Source organism: Gymnodraco acuticeps, unplaced genomic scaffold (genome assembly GCF_902827175.1).
Source record: "Gymnodraco acuticeps unplaced genomic scaffold, fGymAcu1.1, whole genome shotgun sequence".
Taxonomy (NCBI): domain Eukaryota; kingdom Metazoa; phylum Chordata; class Actinopteri; order Perciformes; family Bathydraconidae; genus Gymnodraco; species Gymnodraco acuticeps.
Window position 1 is genome coordinate 52,853 of NW_022989855.1, and position 18,344 is coordinate 71,196.

Below are 18,344 nucleotides of genomic sequence, written 5' to 3' on the forward strand. Positions count from 1 at the left end.
GTGTTACTCTTCTTTCTGGTAACACGTAACACCAGTGACGTTCCTATATAAATAAGCTGTGTATAATGTATACAAATAATAAAAATACTTTAAGCTCTACTTGTTGTGGATTTAATCTTTGCAGGTCTCACTAAAAAGATTTTTTTTTCTAATTCAGAACGCCGCTGCTCGAGTCCTCACTGACACTAAGAAAGTGGATCACATCACTCCTGTTCTGAAGTCTTTACACTGGCTTCCTGTGTGTCAAAGAATAGATTTCAAAATACTGCTGCTGGTTTATAAAGCATTGAATGGTTTTAGGCCCAAAATACATTTATGATCTACTGACACATTATGAACCATCCAGATCTCTCAGGTCTTCAGGGACTGGTCAGCTTTCTGTCCCCAGAGTCAGAACTAAACATGGAGAAGCAGCGTTCAGTTATTATGCTCCAAATATCTGGAACAAACTCCCAGAAACCTGCAGGTCCGCTGCAACTCTGACTACTTTTAAATCCAGGCTGAAGACTTTTCTTTTTGCCGCTGCTTTTAAATGTAACCATTGACATCTAACACTGAACTGTAACTTCTATTATTATTATCTATTATATTTGTAAATGCCATTTTATAATGTGTTTCCGCTGCATTATGTCTTAATGCTCTTAACGTATATTTCAATGTTTGTAAAGCATTTTGAATTGCCTTGTGTTGAAAGGTGCTAAAAGTATTATTTTTACTTTGTGCTACACATGTGGCCTTCCTCATTTACACGTCTTGCAGACTGTTTATAAAAGCAGCGTCACTTCACTTCTCTAAACATCAACATCTCTAGGTAAGAGGTAAGTCCTCATAACTTCTAAATGGCACATATCAAATAAGATACATTTATTTAAAACTACTCTAAAATCTAAAAGTTTGGATGTTTCATCATCATCAAAGTATATTGATATAAAATGTCTTATCCTATATCTGGTTTCAAAATATGTCATATACTAATTTACCTCAGCTCTAACCAGTATTTCCCATTTGTTGAATCAAAGCTTTATAAAAGACTTGGGAAATAATGTATTTAATCGAGAAATTATACATTTAATTGTTTAGTTAAAATCCAGATACATTTTGTTCAAATGATGGCCTTTAAAGAAACCTAAACAAAAAATCTGAGTTAATAAGGGATGAAATGCTCTAAATGTTGTTGCATATATTTCCAGAGTTTCTTCCTCTTCTGAGACACAAAGATGGCAACAGCTCTGACTGTCCTCCTCACCGTCTCCCTGCTGCAAGGTGAGTTAAACTTCATTTACACTTTCATTAGTTCTTCTAAAATGTATAAAAACTCTTACTTGCTTCACATTTAGTGGTTTATGCAATACTGCAGAAAAAATAAGTCTGCGGAGAGCTAATTAAGGTTTTTTTGAATGGCTAATAATTTGTTATTGTACTTAAACCTAAAAGCAGGTTGTCTTTTTGGATTATTGGTAAGCGAGTCAGCAAAAAATACTCCCGATGTCTCATCATTGTAAAATGTGATGAACTCTTATACAGATATGTGTTTGTTGTGTTCTAGGTGCCCTGTGTGTAGAGTTTAAGGTGATTATGCCACAGACTATACACGCTCTCAGTGGATCCTGTGTGACCATCCCCTGCTCCTTTGACGTACCCAACATACATAAACCAACGTTGGATAGCACATGCAGAGCAGTATGGACAATTCATCAAGGAACCGTTGTGTTCAACAGCAGGGATCCACAACAGACTACAATAAAGGGGACACTGATAGGAGACTTGACAAAAAAAGACTGCACCACAACCCTAAATAACATGCAAACTGCTGACAGCAATACATATGCCTTTCGACTGGAATGCAATGCCCTGAAATATAATTTTTTGCAATCAACCGTGAATATTTCAGTCAAAGGTAGGTTCTAAAGTCTATTTATTTGAACTTAATTTCCCCTTGTAGAACCGACCTGACATTGTTTTGCATTTATTGCAATTTGAAAAAAATAGTGTAAAGAAAGACAGGGAATGACTGTGTATTCAGCGGATGGTTTGTATGTACACTCTGCTTGCATTATGTAATGACAATAAAGTCATCTAATTTAATATGTACCTTCATACCTTCCCAGACGACCCTCCTAGACCTACTCTGACTCCTTCCACACTGAGGGTGAAGGAGGGAGCCTCGGTGAGATTGGTGTGCTCTGCTCCAGCTCCCTGTCGGTCTCATCTTCCAACTCTGACATGGACCCCCGGCCTGGGGCTCAGTCAGGAGACACTGCAGGAGAATGAGGACAAAATTGAAGTCAAGACCTCTGTTGTGAATTTCACGGCTTCTCACCAACATCAAGGAAAGACCATTTCCTGTACAGCCACCTACAACAAACAGGAAGGGAGTGCTGAGTCAGCTGTTAGCACAAGATTAACAGCTAATATTTCATGTAGGTTAACTTGTCCTTTGCTGAAACTCACTATTACCAATGTTTTAATTGACTTGAGCTTTTTCTCTTAACTTTTTGGACTCAGCGCAGAAAACCTTGTGTTAAATATCTACAAATAAATAATGAATCTCTGTGATGTGCATTCTGATAGTTTTCACACACAACTTTTCAATTATTATTTCATTCCCTAAATCTTGACATTTGTTTAACGTTAAGATATATAGATGAGACTATTCTTGACTATAACCCATCTGTTTTCTCTACATCCATTAAAGTTGCTCCACAGATCTTGCCATCATCTGATTGCACCAAAGATGAAGCCCAGCTCAACTGTTCCTGCAAGACCGCTGGAAACCCTTCTCCCACCTTACAGTGGTATTTGGATGGGTCACCTGTCAATCACTCTGACATGTTCTCCATCAGTTATGAGCCTCTGAATGACACAGGTCTGAGGAGCATCATTGCTGTGAGTCGACATGAGGAGAGGGATCTTTCCACCCTGCTCTGCCGCAGCTACAACTCCCTGGGATCTGCCAGTCAACTATTCTGTGTCAACAGCCTTGGGCCTGAAACATCTGCAAACAGCCAAGGTCTGTCTTATGTGCCCTGAATTCAAATGTTATTGGTTAGCTGGAATCTAGGATTTACGGAAATTCCGGTGAAATCAAGATATTTATTTATTTGTGTATTGAGATATGGACTAGGTTTATACACTAGAGACAACCAATTATGTTTGAAATACTTTTGGATTGGTTTCTATGAAGTATTGCATTCATTTTTGAAATAATTAAATGACCAGAAATGCCTGAGGTAGCCAAGTGGGAGTGGGTATTGTATGTGGCAGGGGAACCTAGTGTTGTTATTCAACACATTTCACAAATGTGTGAAAATGGATGGAAATTCTGGTGTGACTTCCTGAGGTGTGAACACACCCTCATTTCTTCTATCTAGCATACTGCTAACGTATTAGTTAAAAGTGAGTACGAGGTGATGAGTGGTGGTGATAACACATTTGAGTTAACAACTGCTGGTGGAATGTCTGTGTATAGAGTAAGTCCAAACTGTTATCCAATTAATAAACTCCTATACTTTTATTGTCCCTTGTTTGTTTCAGATCGAGTGATGTTTCCAGTCTTCATCACCACAGTTTGCACTCTATTAGTACTAGTCTGTGCTCTGCTGTTTGTTATCAGGTAGGGTAAAGTGTTGCACTATATAACTTGGACTCTGTCTTTATTCATCAAAACACATTCAACAGGGTACTTTCAAATTGCAACTGCAAAATGTACCTTCATAACAATGATTTTAGGAAAGACAAGAGGAAGAGGAAAAGTGCCTTTTCATAAAGGATCACTGCCAACACTGGTGTATATTATAAAAACATGTCAAACAGCACTTGTCAATCCCGACATGTACATCTCATCACTCTGATAGTTTAAACCTCCACTTGGCTGACTAAAATGAACACCCTTAACAGAGTTTAAATTCATATCCATGACATTTAGTTCCTTTAAGCTATTTCCTTTTCTGTGCTTTCACTGTGATCAGTGGTTTCATCCTGTTGATGAATACATGAAAAATTACACATAGTTGAATGTACTATTGCCTTTGCCAGGATTCGGCGGACCCAACACAACCTTCAGGAGGGTCAACGCACGGGGGACACCAGCACAGTTATGAGCCAACTTCTAACGAGTGGAGAGGGCAATGAGGTACATTGACTTAAAGCCAAGCAGTTTTCTATTCCTAGTTCTCTTTCACCGTTAGCTGATGTTGTCTCTTTAATTGTATAGATACCAAACACAACAGAAGAAGACATTTATGTCAACAGCGAAGCGCTGAGACAGGCAGATGTCGCCCACCACAATCATCTCTGAGCCAAACAGCACCAACTTGCAAGGCATGAGACAAAACAATGCAGAAGGAGCCCGTAAAAGCTCAGAGAAGGAGAAAGGCAATACTGTTATTTACTCTAGTGTGAATTGGAATTCCAAGAAGAAGACAGAAAACTCTGTGGACATGCATCAGCCGGGAAGCGCCTCTCTGGAGGAGGAGAGGTGAAAGGTCAGAGAAATTCAGGACTCTGATCCGGCATAAAACATCTCTTCTCTTTTCTGATATTCATGTATTTGTATGCATGGTCCTTGTTTGAATAAATACATAAATGAAAAAAAATAAAAAAAGAGGCATACGCTGAAGCTTTGTGAGCAATGCTGGAGATGGGAAATATATATTTAGATTAATAATAATGAAACATTTTCATTATTTACTGTGTAATGCATATTATTATTATAAGACACTGCATTTTCTTTCTTATATTGATGTTGGCATGTGTTAATTAAAAGAGTCCCTGCTGGTGACATTTTGTTCAGTGTCAGTGTGGTTTATTTTCTTTATGAAGCTTTTTTAACATTGACTTTTTTGTTCAAAGTAAGTATATATGGTCACAGGCCTAACATGAACAGAAAACTAATGCTCTGGCTGACTGCCTTAAATAAGGTGAGCAAGTTTCCTGTTTGACACCGATACCATGGTGGGTGTAGAGAGGCGGAGGTGGACTTATACATCAGTGGGCAATCGTAGACACATGCAGCAGATCGTCTGACAAGGTAAGCGCTCCTGTCAATCAACTCAATTAAAACATGAATCCTACATTTCAAATTCTCAATACAGTACTACAGAATAATAGTGTGTAATTGCTACTCTGATAATGAGGTGCTTCAGGCCTTTAAGTGTTCAAAAGTGACTGCTCTAAAGGATTTGCAGTAACATATGGATTTATATGATTGATGTGTGACTCGACATCGAAAATCTGCTCGGTATATACAGTTTCCTGTACCACAGTATAAAAGACCAAAGTAATGTACAGAAATAACACAAATATTTTAAACTGTAATTAAAGTAACATGTGTAACGCTGCTGTGTTTCAGAAATTCTGTTGTCAAAGGTGGCTTACTAAATGTATACAGCGACTACTTTCTTCGATGGGAACTGCACTTCTGTTCAGACTGCTCGGCTTGTTTACTGGTAATATTAAGCTTTATCTGTTTATGTTTCTTCTCTACATTTTAAAGATTAAAAGATAACACAATGAGCTAGTATTTCAAATATGAGTTTCATCTTAAGAGAACTAGGCCTATTCCAAATGTATGAGAGTTTTGCTGCGACATAGAAAAAGTAAAAAGCAGCAATAAAACTGAAAAATTATGAAATACAGACAAATCAATAACAATTACTACTTTCATTACTCCCAACATTATTATTACACAGTTGCAGTTGTTTTTTGTGTGTGTAAAGTTACTCGCATTACATTTAAACAAAAAAAGGCTTAAGTGGTGTAAACTGGTGTAAATGCATTACTAATGCTGCATTACCACACCATTTGAAGCCAATTTGCAATGTAGTGCATCAGCATAGAAGAAAAAGGCTGATGTAAAGTCCTTATATGTTTTAATAAGTTCTAGCTGTAAACGGCTTTAAAAGTAATATGGTTTGTTACAGAATTATTTTTACTTTTTGTTTCCAAGAAGTCATAGGAATTGATTTCCTGTCACTCTGCTATGGTTAAATGTCTCTAATACTGCAGCACACTCAGCGCTGTGGTTAATCGGCTCTCTCAGTTACATGTGCAGAATAATTCATAGTTGTCACGTACATTACTTTCTCATCTATTACCAAAAGTAGCATCACAAAATAGACCAACCGCAACTAACATTTGTTATCTCTAAACTACCCCCTCCTCTCACCCCACGAAGGCATCTCAATGCTTCAGCAGGTGATCAGCTGGAACATCAATGTACCCAAAACAGTTACTGCAGTGGAGGGGAGCTGTGTTGTGGTGCCATGTCAGACAAAACCTCATTCTAGGGTCATATGGTACCAGTACCATACAATAAATTATCCTGTTGTGTATGATGGACGCCGTCCCAATGCAGTGGAAAAACAGTTCAGAGGACGCACATCAATACTGGGTGAAGCTTCAGAGGGGAACTGCAGCCTGATGATAGATAATGTAAAAACATCCGACAACAACCTACGAACTTATGTTTGGATCGACCCAGACTCTGACTCAACTCAGAAATTCCATCATCAAACTGTAACTATCTCTGTCGGTAAGAAGGCTAAGTATTTGTAAACTATTATCATAAGAATGCCAGGTTAACCAGGGTGAGATATATAAAGTGAAGGGAAAAATGCCATTGGAAATAATAATTCCCATATGCCATTTCTTTACACAATTGTCAATCTAAAAATGTATAGTTCTGTATCTACACTTTTACTAGTTTTTTTTTCCATTATCATTTTGTTTTGACTTCCAGAGAGAAACACTATTAAAATGCAGATTCAGAAACGGATAGTGAATGGGGAGATGTTCCAGGCTAACTGCAGCGTAAAGCACCCCTGCCCTTCCTCACCACCATCCCTTCATTGGAACAAAAGTCCATTTCTAAACGACTCCACTTCAATGACTTTTGACACGCTTGGACAGGGCCAATGGTGGCATACAGAGACACTTCATGGACTAGCAACCTATAAAATGCATAACAGCAAAATGTGGTGCTCTGCAAAGTTCACCAAAGAAAGTGAACGGACAACACTCAACGTTTTATGTAAGTGATACAGTTTACCTCGTCAAAATAATTACAGGAGTAGATTCACTTGCCAGGAATTACTATATGTATTGTTTGTGATTTTCTTTCTCCACAGATGAACCTGTGAATGTGACCCTGACACAGCAAAAGGAACCAGTGATGGAGGGTGGCAGTGTCACCCTGGACTGTGCTGCTGACTGTAACCCACAACCACACACGTACAAATGGCTCAGAAGACAGATGGGTCAGATCAAGGGAATAAATTCAACTGAGAAAAAAAGACCCTTCAACAATATCACGCGAGATACCTCTCTCTCCTGCATCGCTTACAATGACATTGGAACAAGGCAGTCCGACTGGTTGGATCTGGACGTTCAATGTAAAAACAATTATATTCCATGTCCTCTATTCCTCTAGAGTGTACTGATGAAATCTTAATTTACTAAAGTGCTAAACATTCATACCAAGATATTGCTCAGCTGGCTACTGAACAACACCACCAGAGAAAAGTAACTACATCCATTAAGGCGCCTGGTCCTTTAATACCACCTGACACAATTCATAGCAAGCTTGCAAATTGCAATGTAACCGTACCTTCCGCTCCGACGTGCTGATTTAACAGAATAACCATCCGCACATTTATTTGTATTTTATGCATTTATTGGTTATATTTTATATGGCGTTAAAATATGTTCAGTTATGTAAAATTGTATAAGCTATACTTTTCTTTCAAAACTAACAGTGTAAATAATAACAGCAAAGACACAGTTCATGTTTATCAAGCAAGAAATAGGGTGCAGGTTTCCTGTGATTAGCCTGCACACGTTCATACAATGGATGATATCTGGTACAGTATGCGTTGTAGAAACAAGCCATTAAAATCCCCTACAAATATTTAACAAAAACATCAAATGTTTTTTTGAAGAACAATGCATCTTTGAATATAATCATACAATACATTGTAGAGGACAATTGTGATAACTTGGTAGATAACATTACATCCTGTCTTTCTAGATGCCCCTGTAATCCTACCGGAGTCCTCCTGCCTCCTGACAGGGAAAAGTCTGAAGTGTGTCTGCAGGGCTGAAGCGTCGCCTTACCCCTCTATACACTGGACCATTGATGGAAATTACACTCTTCCGTCTTCCTTCAGCTTTGTTTCCACAAATCTAGTCTCTGGGGAAATAAATTGTGCAGCTCAAAAGCAATCCAACATATGTTGCACCGCCACAAACTACCTGGGCAGCAACACAAAATTGCTGTCCGTAGAAACATGTAAGTCACTATTGTGTTTCCCCTAACTACACTTAAAGGCAGATCAAGAGTATTTTATTTATTTATATTTTTCTTTCACAGCCTCCATGTTTATCTGGCTGTTAGCTTTTGTGATCCCAGGAATTGGTTTGCTATTTGGAAGTGCAGTGTTCATTTGCAGGGAAACATGGAGAAACAGGTTGGGAGACTTCACTCTTTGTCATGTACATACATGTACAGTAGAGCTGTGAATAATCGTTCTATTGTTGTTGTATTATCCACAGACCGCCAGCATACGTTGTGTGCAACACTGATATCCTTTTAAGGTAAAACTGGAATGTATCAGTTGTCTATTATTTATTTCAAATTTCTAAATTCAAATCACATCTTTTTGTTTTGCATTTTTTTTTTAAGGGAACAAAGCTTACCTGACATCGCAGAACAAGAAGAGAGATATGGCAACTTTGAAAGGTAAATAAAACTATTGTGTTCCAAATGTATGTATAAGGTGGAAACTGACAAAACGGATAGATTGTTTTACATAGTCCAATTTATTTTTGTCTTTTCTCTTACACCTCAAACAAACAAAAAATATATAGAATGGAAGATAACAGTATCAAGTCGGTTTTCATTTACCCACTTCTCCCCTACCGCTCTTTGTCTCTCCCTTCCTCTCTCTCAATCAGATTTCAAGCTGAGGACATACTATCACCATGCGGACCAGATAAAGGCTCAGATGAGGACAGACTTTCCTGTGTTTATGACAATGAATTTTTGGAAGATATGAAAGAAACCAACCAGAGCTCAACAGCACCACAATAACAAAATGGCTCACTGAAGAGAATGCAAAATACAGCCACAAGCAAAGGTGCAGTGACTAAGACTCATGATTAAATTATGCCATGATCCAGACCATCACGTGTCACTCAAAGTAGCATTCAAGATTTTAAAACTCTATACATAGATTAGATTGTTAGCAGGGGAAGACCTTAACACCACATTTTTCCAAGAATCAAATGAGATTTGTGTAACTATTGCTATTATTAGTTTTGTTTCTATGATGATATAGAAGAATAATTTGTTAATCTGTAATGACCCTTTATCTGATCCAGCTGCAAATAAAAGCAGGCTCTTGTCTTAATAAAATTCAAAATGTTATATGAGGTTTTATTACTGTAGAGATCCACTGGTCCTTAAATAACATGCCTAACACGAAAGTCAACATGAGCTTCCATTTTGCATTTTGGTTAATATTAACCAATGGGTGTGTGTTCATTGCTCAATGTAGAAATAATATCAGTGAGTCATACCGGAATAGAAAGGGACTGCTGCTTCTGGAACTTTATATATCAGCTCATCTTTGAACCATATTGTCTTTGATGAAACACACAGCAAGACAAACAGCACTAAGCTTTAGTGTTTATTTATTTGAAGGCCAAACACTTGAGAAAACGTCCAGTGTATGTGAGTAAATACAATCATTTATTTAATCAAACATTTCAGATTATCTTTGCAAATGAAATTCCCACATCTGGTTTTTGGAACCTGAGAGCCGATATGGTTTGTTTATTTTAAATTGTTCTGTAATCATAGAGTGCTTGTATGAGGTACCGGGGAATTGATGTTGTTATCTATGCTCTCTTTAAAGACAAAATGCTACTTTGACAAAAACAGTGTTTGATGATTAAGTTCAGAGCCAACGAATAAACATAATTACACAAACCACCTAAATAATTGAGGCAGCATTAGACAAGCAACTCTCATCTTCTGCATTGTGAAATGACTGTTTTTGACAAAGGAGTGGTGGCTTTAAAACGGGGATGGAGCAATATTAGGGTTTTAGTTCGCCAACATAAAAGGATGTCGAGCACAAAAGTGGAGAATACTTTCTCAATATAGTGTACATTTAAACTGATAGCGTTGGCATTTTTTTAGGTTGTTAAAATATATATTTTCTGCTGCCCAAAAACTCTGTAGTGCATTACTTAGGTCCTGTGTCTATAGTCCAAGCTTTTTCCACTTGACACCATGTATTCTACTTTAGGTATTACACTGACTATAGATGTACCTCATACAACCCAAATTCAAAACGTCCTATCTTCTGTCCCAATGATGTGGTTGTTTAAACTTTAAACAAATATTCCTTCATAATTCATTATGTATCAGCAGGAGTGTTTCTTTTGTTGACCATGGTCACATCGTCAAAATGAATTGCTTAATAACTTGTCTTTTTTCTTTGGAATAGGATAAAAATGGAACCAGGGGTGAGGAGTGAGGTCATTCTCTCAGTTTACATCATTTCCTTTCTCCTTGGCCTCCCAACAAACCTTGTGGCTCTCTACGCCTTCAGCGTCAAGATCAACTCCAAGCCCGTTTTAACAGACATCCTGCTTCTCAATCTGACGGTCTCTGACCTGCTCTTTCTGATCATCCTTCCTCTCAAGATGCATGAGGCAGTGTCAGGCATGCAATGGCATTTATCCAGCGTCCTGTGCTCCATCACCTCCTTTATCTTCTTCTCAACAATCTACAGCAGCTCCTTGTTGCTAATGGCAGTCAGTGTGGTTCGCTACATTGCACTAGCTTTCCCCATCACCTATCATAAGCTGCAGAAACCTGTGTATGCGATGATTATCAGTGCTGCTATTTGGCTGATTACAACAGCACACTGCAGCATCACTTTTATTACCCAGCACCTACCATCCCTATCCAGCGAAGACTCCGGTGTTTGCTATGAGAACTTTACGGCGCAGCAGCTGACGATCGTCCTCCCTGTACGTTTGGAGTTTTTCTTTGTACTCTGCGTAATACCTCTTTTAATTTGTGTTTACTGCTACTTGAGCTGCATCGTTATCCTGTACAGTCGCCCCAGGATATCCCTGAAGCAGAAGCAGAAGGCCATCGGCATGGCCTTGGGGACTCTCGCTGTGTTTCTCATCTGTGTGCTGCCGTACAACATCTCTCACTTAATGGGTTTCTTAGAGGGTGAGAGCCCCAAATGGAGGCACTACACCTTGCTGCTTAGCACCTTCAACACCTGTATTGATCCCATCATCTTCTACTTTTCCTCCTCCACTTTCCAGGGCATTGGTAAAAAGTTGATTTTCAAGAAGTGTGTATTCACTGTTTCAGGAGAACAGCCCACTAACTCTAGCTAAGTCTATAATACAACACATCCAGCTGAAATATTCTTGTTGTATTGTATATAATGATTATTATTTTTGGCATTTGTTATGCTTTACAGATTGCTTTAATAGTTCAGTTCCTTAATTAAACCACGTCTCACATGGTTTGCTGTTAATAAGTAACACAATATTATGTTAAGATTATAACATCCTGCTCAAAGACCTGCTTTCCATAACAAAACATTTTATGACAAAACCACAAGTTATCTTTGGTGCATAAGCAAATTCCAAATTTTATTATTTTACAGTTAATTCTCAATTTTCGAAAGGGAACTGTTATTCTTTGCACCCTTGACACATTATTTCCTGTTTACTTTAACGTGGGCCTGCAACTCTTCTGCACTCATGCATTCTGTAGGCACACATGTAGAATATACCTGCAAAACAAAACATAGGTCATGTTACCACAAGTTTATGGCACTATAACAATCTGTTGTCCTGTAATACACAATGTTTGACAGCAAGACATATTCTCTTGCGTTAAAGTTACTGATGTGTGAGACTGAAAACTGTATTGTTAGCATTTAAGTGCAAAATAAAAGCTAAAAAGTCTGTAGTAACCAACAATTTCTGTAAATAAAATTCAAGTGTTTGTGTGCTGAGCTGAGCTGTTAATTAAGGTTTATAACGTTTTCTCTGTGTGCAAATAACAATGTCATATTTAAAAAAAAGAGTCAAACTGATATAGAAAGTAGTTACACCAACTTTACTGCACTATTTAATTTGAACAAACCTGCAAAGAAGTTCATGAGCAGTGCCACCCAGCCTAGTATGTAGGACCAAGAGAAGCGCCAGTCCCCAAAGCGCTTGCCCAGGAAGTTCACAGTCACTCCAGTGTAAATGGCCATTGCAAGCAGAACAAAGAGAGCTGTCGTATTGGGCAGAGAGTGACACATATTAAAATAATATCCATAAAAGTTAAGTTCATCTCAGTTGGAAGTTGGAAGAGTTTCAATAGCAGGCGTAGTAAACTTTATTGATATACAAATTAAATAATAATGGCAGATATGATGGGGGGGAAAAAATGACGTAATTTGGTTGATTGTATCCTTGACTCACTTGAAACAAAGAACATGATCCCAGCAGCAAATGAGCGGTTGAACCTCTCAAAGGCCGAAAAGTGGGCAAATGAGAGGATTCCTGCGATGATGCCAGCAAAGCATGACATGGCAGAAAGGATCATGAAAGCACGAGTGGCATTCCAGTAGGCTGTAGGAGAGAGAACGAAGATATGATATAGAATATTATGTTAACCATGATAAACCTTTAATTTGATATGAACAGTTTCATACTAAAAATGTACTCGGGGTCATTTGAAAACTCGCTATAATGAAACTGACCAATTTAACTCCAGACACATCCAAACTACGAAATGTTGTTATGAAGTGTTAAAAAAGCCTGTCACTTACTGTTAAACAGAATGAAAAGTTTAAACTTTTAAAAGGGTTTTATTGATTTTACTTCAGTAAGATGCTATTCCTTTTTTGTATACTATATTATTGCAGTATTTAAATGTGTAGCCAGATATGAACGTTCAAGGAATAGTTATATCAGTCCAGCACTAAAACATTTTGAACATTTGATCATTAGGCCAAAATGTAACTTTAACAATACCTTTCGACCAAATACCTACAAAACTAATAACTTTCCTATCAGCCTCATCTTTTCTTTGTATTAAGTCATTATAAGCTCATTTTAGCATGCTAAAAAGCTGGTTAACTTGTTACATTACACATGCTTATCATCAGCACATTAACATTGTCCTTGTGAACATGCTAGCATGCTGACATTAGCATTAAACTAAATACAGCTTTATAGAGCAGCCAGCATGACTTTAGACTCTTATTGTTAGGTAAAAGATGTAAATATTTGTTCCACCATTGTTGCTGTCGTTCTACTCGGCCTGGAAGTCATGAAAGTCACCTAAAAAAGGTGAGTTATTGATTCAGGGAGACAAGGGAATTATTAGGGGAAGAAGAATGTATTTCCCACTTACCAATGCTGTCAGTCTGCATGTAACACTTGCCAGACATGCAGTACCTCCACAGGCCCTGGTGGGCAAAGCTGCCGGACAGACGGTACTGCATCCAGTAGTCTGTGGCTGCGGACACCACCAACAGGATGTTTCCCACAATGGCACAAAAGAGGCCCCCTCCCATGAAGCTGTGCATCATGAGTGACACTAGGAAAGTGGTCTAGGCTTTATGCACTGTGCAGGAGAAAAACAAGATGGAAGTCAGTGTTGCAAGTGTACTTGTAGCAATATCGTGAGTCTTTTTAACATGGTTTGTAGCTTTAGTCTTAATGCTTTTTCAGTAGGAGATGTATTAAAGATACAGGAATGGCCTGAGGAGAGGATGCAGAGGCAGGAAAAAAAGTGTAGTCAGTCTGCTGTGATATGGGCCAACACCGCCACAGGTGAAAATGGGGGCTTATCGTTGAGCTACAGTTAAAACACAACCATTTTAGTATTTAATGAAGGGAAGACGTTGATTTACATTTCCTATTCAGAATTACCCTGCAGGCCTAGGAGCTTAAAACAACATTTTCACTGCCACATACCATTAACTCCAACCATTTAAACAACTTCCTGGCAGCAGTGTTTACCACAACATTTCCTCAAATACTGACTCATTTTGGTAGACTCTTTGTGACCTTTGAGTCAGAGATGTGTTTCAGCAATATGTGTACCTCGTTCAAGGAGGAAGCTGCCCAAATATACACGAGGATGTTAGAGCTATAGTCTAGCTGTGTTTGCCTATCCCTGAGAGCTGCTGGACTGGACAGAGTAATCATACTGACAATACATTTAGCTCATATGGACTCTCTCTCTCTCTCTGTTTGAACATGCTTTTCACACTAACTGAATACGTCAATTACCAAGACCAACCACATGAAACCCAAATCAGCAAATAGCTGAAGAAAATATGAAAGATAATAGAGGATACAAATAAAGCCACAAATTAAATATTGAACAAGGGTTTCAAACAAAAGCTAAAGCTTAAAAGAAAGAGGTCACTTTTGAGAAATGTGTCCAACTCCTAAAAGATATCCCTTAGGTTAAACCATTTCTCCTGTGAAGCTGCACAGACCGTAACTGATGTTTTAAGCATGACAACAAAAGATTGATATGAAATGGCAAGAGAAATGAGCCGGCAGAACATGTAACACATCTGTGCCAATGGCATCCCTTTAGCTCTGAGCTTTCAGAGATAACATGCATCATCAATACTCTTATGGAGGGGTGTAAACAGCTTAGATTTCTCTGTACACATGAAAGGAACCAGAAAAATGGCAAAGAACCATGAGAAATGTATCATGTAATAAACAAAAACAATTTATGCATCACACATTTACGCAAAAAGGCACATTGAATGTGGATAATGCGAGCTATGTATTGAAAGCCTGTCACTCTCACATGGTGGAGGCCCTAGGCCACCTGTAAGACATACACTTTCTGGTTAACATGTTCTGATATGATATTTATTATTTGTATCCCACATCTAAGTGGCAGCAGCAATTAACAAACGACCCAACATCATCTTACCTGAATTTCTCAGGATAAATTAATCGTCTTAAGTACCAGCCTTTCCTCAGGGAAAGAGTGAGAGAGAGTGCAAGCTGGGAGAGAGCGAAACGTCAAAGAGGAATCCCTAGGCTGAACTCCAAAAAGTTATCCCCTCCACTTTTCTGTTGATGGAGGCACAATCCTCTAAAACAATCAGCACAGAACAAATGCACTTGAGCTGGTGGGTCAAAAGCCACGTGACTCTTTCACACTGAACTACATGGGAGTATTTTGGGGGGTCAGGGGAGAGGGGAGGGTGATGGATGCTGATGGGGGAGGGTGTGGTATACGAGGGCGCTGCACTACAGTCCCCGTCTGTTGTTCTATATGGCATTCTGGAACTGTGGATATGCAAAGGCTTGCAGTACTGCACCGGTCAATGGAACATGCTGAAGCGCACACTTTCTTTCACTGTGGCTGGGGTGTGGTTACGGGGACACGCTTACAACAGACCCATGACCAAAGAGCTGCTTAAAAAACAGAGTGCTTGACATGTTCACTCTGAATATGTAACACCATTGCAGAAACACTGACAGTAAAAGGCTGCCAAATACTGAATAAGAAAAAGTGTTCATAATGCTATATTTGACATGCATATAATAACACAAATAGTACACACGTAGCAATGTTATTCACACAACTTCATTAAAGCATTAACAGCTGCTATGATGGATGCGTTATTCGAGGTTATTAAAGTAATTTGAGCACAGGTAATTACATGTCAGATGGTCTGTGTTAATATTCAGGAAAATGCGCTCTGGGACACCTGAGCAGTGATTCCATCTTTTGTAATTAACTACCTAATTATTCCACATAAGGGATTTTTGTAGGTAATTAAATTTAGAAGACAATACAATAAGCATACCCTGCTTGATAATGAATAATGCAAAAGATAAAAACACAAGGTACCAGGCTTATTTCTAAGGTGGACACATGAAAAAAGTCTCATACTAGGAAAACTAAAACAGCATTATCTTTAAACTGCACATATCTATTTTGGGTTTGGGGTACATTAGAACTCTAGCAGTAAAGTATCGTTCTTATTTTTGTGGTTAGTATGTGTACCTTACTGACTCATTCTCCTACTGTGAACTCTTCAGCTTCCTCATTTGAGTAATAAGCATGCCCTTTACCAAAGTGATCTTAAAAAACAAACAAAAAAACAACTCAAATATGGTGAGTGGGTTGTTTTCACATCGACTGTTCAGGTAAAATCTGTAATCTGCATTTGTCCGTTGGTGGTGTAGAAACATTTAAATAGAGATGGAATGAAACAAAGCACCAAGTAAAATCCTCCACATGAAAATCACCTATTATATTAAATAATAAATGTGCATGGTATGATGGCTGGTTATCTGAGACATGAGAAAGAGATAGACACTGGTGTGTCAAGAATCAGGTATAACCTTTACTGACCTCCACAGGAAGCAGCTGTACATATCACAAGTATGTGCTAAATGATCTTGCAACCCATTTCGAGGTTGACCAATTGATCTTCAATGTCACACTTTCCTCAACTATCATGCACTTCCTCATTTAACCATCCCACGGTGCGCTATTTCCTTTTTGAAAGTGTAAGATAAACACTAGCAGCATTAGGAAACATTGATAACTTTGTTGTAACATTCAGTGGCGGTCATAGGGGTTATTACTTATACCAATGTGTTTGGAGTTATTTTGGCTTTTACCATTCCTGTGTTTTATATTTGTTAGTGTTGCATCCCTGTGGATTGAGCCTTTCAAATGATTTGGCTAATAACATAACTTCATATATTTAGCCGTGCAGCATTGTCAATTCAATTGTCAAGTATTTTATATCATTGATGTTACCAACAGCTATTCAGAATCTTTTTGTGATGGGATGTGTTTAGCACTGCACAATAGCACCATCTGCTGCACTTATAAGGCATCAGATCACCATGATGGAAACATCTTTTTGAATATGTTTTTCCTCTCAACAGAAGATGGATCAGGGAAAAACATGTACTGTCCCTTGCAGTCATAGGTCATACTGGACACTGTTTACTGGTTGGCCTGCTGCTGTCATTGAAGCCTTTCCATGATCCTCCACTCTGTCTCCCACAGGAGAGGCAGAGAAGAGGTGAGGGCCGGGCGCGTCTGATCTCATGGGTCAACCTGAAAACACCTCCCTCTGTGGGCTCCCGGCTGAGGAATCAAAGGTTTAGTTGCTGTTCCTGTTTCAAATACTACTGCACTATAAAACATTCAAAAGCAAGGGATCATCAAGTGTGTGTGTGTGTGGGAAGAAATGGGATTAACTTGGGGCCCCCTGAGTTTACATTATTTTTCTATTTTTAATATTAAGGTTATTTTTGTATTTAATTCCACATTGCTTTGAAAATGTACATTTGTTTTGTATGTGTGACTGGAAGTGCTTTCCAATGTCAACAAAATATTTCAGTTTCAATATGAATTTTATTTTGTAGTGTCTCCTCCACTTGAACTTACAGTGGGGAAAAAAGGTCAAAATTAATAAAATATATCCCAACAAATCAGGATTTTGAATATTTATTTGAAAAGAGAGAATTAACTTTGATGCCATTGGACACTTTTTTTTGCTGGACCGTCTCGTTAGTGATCATCGAGTGTCACTTACTACAGGGGGCAATGTTGAGCAGTTGAGCTCTACCTGTAAATGCCTCCTTTGTTGTGTGGTTGTGTGCTGCTGTGGATTTTAAAAAAGTGCAGTGATAGTACTGAGAAGGATCTTGGAATACTGATAACACAGAACGAGGAGTGATCCAAGGACACACTGTGAAGTTAGCTACCTTACTGCAGAGAAACTCTTCAATTCACCGAGCATCACATCACTGGAAACTGAGAGGAGGCTCATCAAAGAGCAAGCAAGTGAAAGAGAATAATAGGATGTAATGGTAATACTGTAGGGTATAGCATGATGATCAGCACAACAGAGAATTATGGAGGACAATAAAACAGATCGGACATCTTTACAAAGGCTTTGTATGTTTATCCATCAACCCATGGCAAGGGGGGAATCAACATACAGCAGCAGAACACAGAAATGAGGGTAAGCATTAACATAATGCAGCCTATAGTTACTCTAATAAGCTTCTCATTTATGCATTTCAAGTGTAAACATGTTTTACATATTTCTAACATTTAATTGCATTTGTAATTGAATACTATATTGTAAAATAGGGTTACCTTGGCAGTTGTTTTCCCCAGCCATGTCTTGTGTGGTGCTGCAGACACTTGGTTGTTCTGGATCATATGAAAGAATAATCACAAGATTACTTTAATAACTGAAGATATGGAAACACATCAAATCATGCGTGTTGTTGAC

General features: G+C 38.4%; 4 protein-coding genes across 4 annotated transcripts; 3 read left to right on the top strand and 1 right to left on the bottom strand.

The window, feature by feature from the left end:
- The first annotated feature begins 805 nt into the window (after positions 1-805).
- Positions 806-4,780, top strand: LOC117562202 (sialic acid-binding Ig-like lectin 13). The gene is given in 9 exon segments (XM_034240054.1): positions 806-818; positions 1,191-1,263; positions 1,547-1,897; positions 2,109-2,420; positions 2,696-3,010; positions 3,535-3,613; positions 4,036-4,132; positions 4,214-4,278; positions 4,280-4,780. Coding segments are annotated over 8 exon segments (1,467 nt in total). The 5' UTR covers positions 806-818; positions 1,191-1,217; the 3' UTR covers positions 4,482-4,780.
- Positions 4,781-4,977: 197 nt separating this feature from the next.
- LOC117562169 (myelin-associated glycoprotein-like) lies at positions 4,978-10,769 on the top strand. The gene is made up of 12 exons (XM_034240000.1): positions 4,978-5,029; positions 5,164-5,239; positions 5,351-5,447; positions 6,176-6,532; positions 6,740-7,030; positions 7,128-7,391; positions 8,027-8,287; positions 8,369-8,465; positions 8,551-8,592; positions 8,681-8,737; positions 8,953-9,134; positions 10,512-10,769. The coding sequence occupies exons 2-11, from the start codon at positions 5,210-5,212 to the stop codon at positions 9,086-9,088; spliced, it is 1,632 nt and encodes a 543-aa protein (XP_034095891.1). The 5' UTR covers positions 4,978-5,029; positions 5,164-5,209; the 3' UTR covers positions 9,089-9,134; positions 10,512-10,769.
- On the top strand, positions 10,427-12,051 carry si:ch211-231m23.4 (free fatty acid receptor 3). The gene has a single exon (XM_034240012.1). It carries the CDS (start codon positions 10,519-10,521, stop codon positions 11,422-11,424), a length of 906 nt encoding a protein of 301 aa, XP_034095903.1. The 5' UTR covers positions 10,427-10,518; the 3' UTR covers positions 11,425-12,051.
- Positions 11,700-15,147, bottom strand: lim2.5 (lens intrinsic membrane protein 2.5). The gene is made up of 5 exons (XM_034240022.1): positions 14,999-15,147; positions 13,448-13,660; positions 12,511-12,660; positions 12,185-12,319; positions 11,700-11,828 (listed from the first exon to the last, which is right to left on the bottom strand). Exons 2-5 carry the CDS (start codon positions 13,623-13,625, stop codon positions 11,767-11,769), a joined length of 525 nt encoding a protein of 174 aa, XP_034095913.1. The 5' UTR covers positions 13,626-13,660; positions 14,999-15,147; the 3' UTR covers positions 11,700-11,766.
- Positions 15,148-18,344: the final 3,197 nt, after the last annotated feature.

Excerpts from the sequence above, each read along its gene's own strand:
- si:ch211-231m23.4 (XM_034240012.1), top strand. The coding sequence starts at position 10,519 with ATGGAACCAGGGGTGAGGAGTGAGGTCATTCTCTCAGTTTACATCATT.
- LOC117562169 (XM_034240000.1), top strand. The coding sequence starts at position 5,210 with ATGTGTGACTCGACATCGAAAATCTGCTCG. Across the intron at positions 5,448-6,175 it reads ACTGCTCGGCTTGTTTACTG|GCATCTCAATGCTTCAGCAG; the intron begins GTAATATTAAGC and ends CACCCCACGAAG. Across the intron at positions 7,031-7,127 it reads GACAACACTCAACGTTTTAT|ATGAACCTGTGAATGTGACC; the intron begins GTAAGTGATACA and ends CTTTCTCCACAG.
- lim2.5 (XM_034240022.1), bottom strand. The coding sequence starts at position 13,625 with ATGATGCACAGCTTCATGGGAGGGGGCCTCTTTTGTGCCATTGTGGGA. Across the intron at positions 12,661-13,447 it reads CATGCAGACTGACAGCATTG|CCTACTGGAATGCCACTCGT; the intron begins GTAAGTGGGAAA and ends TCTCTCCTACAG. Across the intron at positions 12,320-12,510 it reads GATCATGTTCTTTGTTTCAA|CTCTCTTTGTTCTGCTTGCA; the intron begins GTGAGTCAAGGA and ends CCAATACGACAG.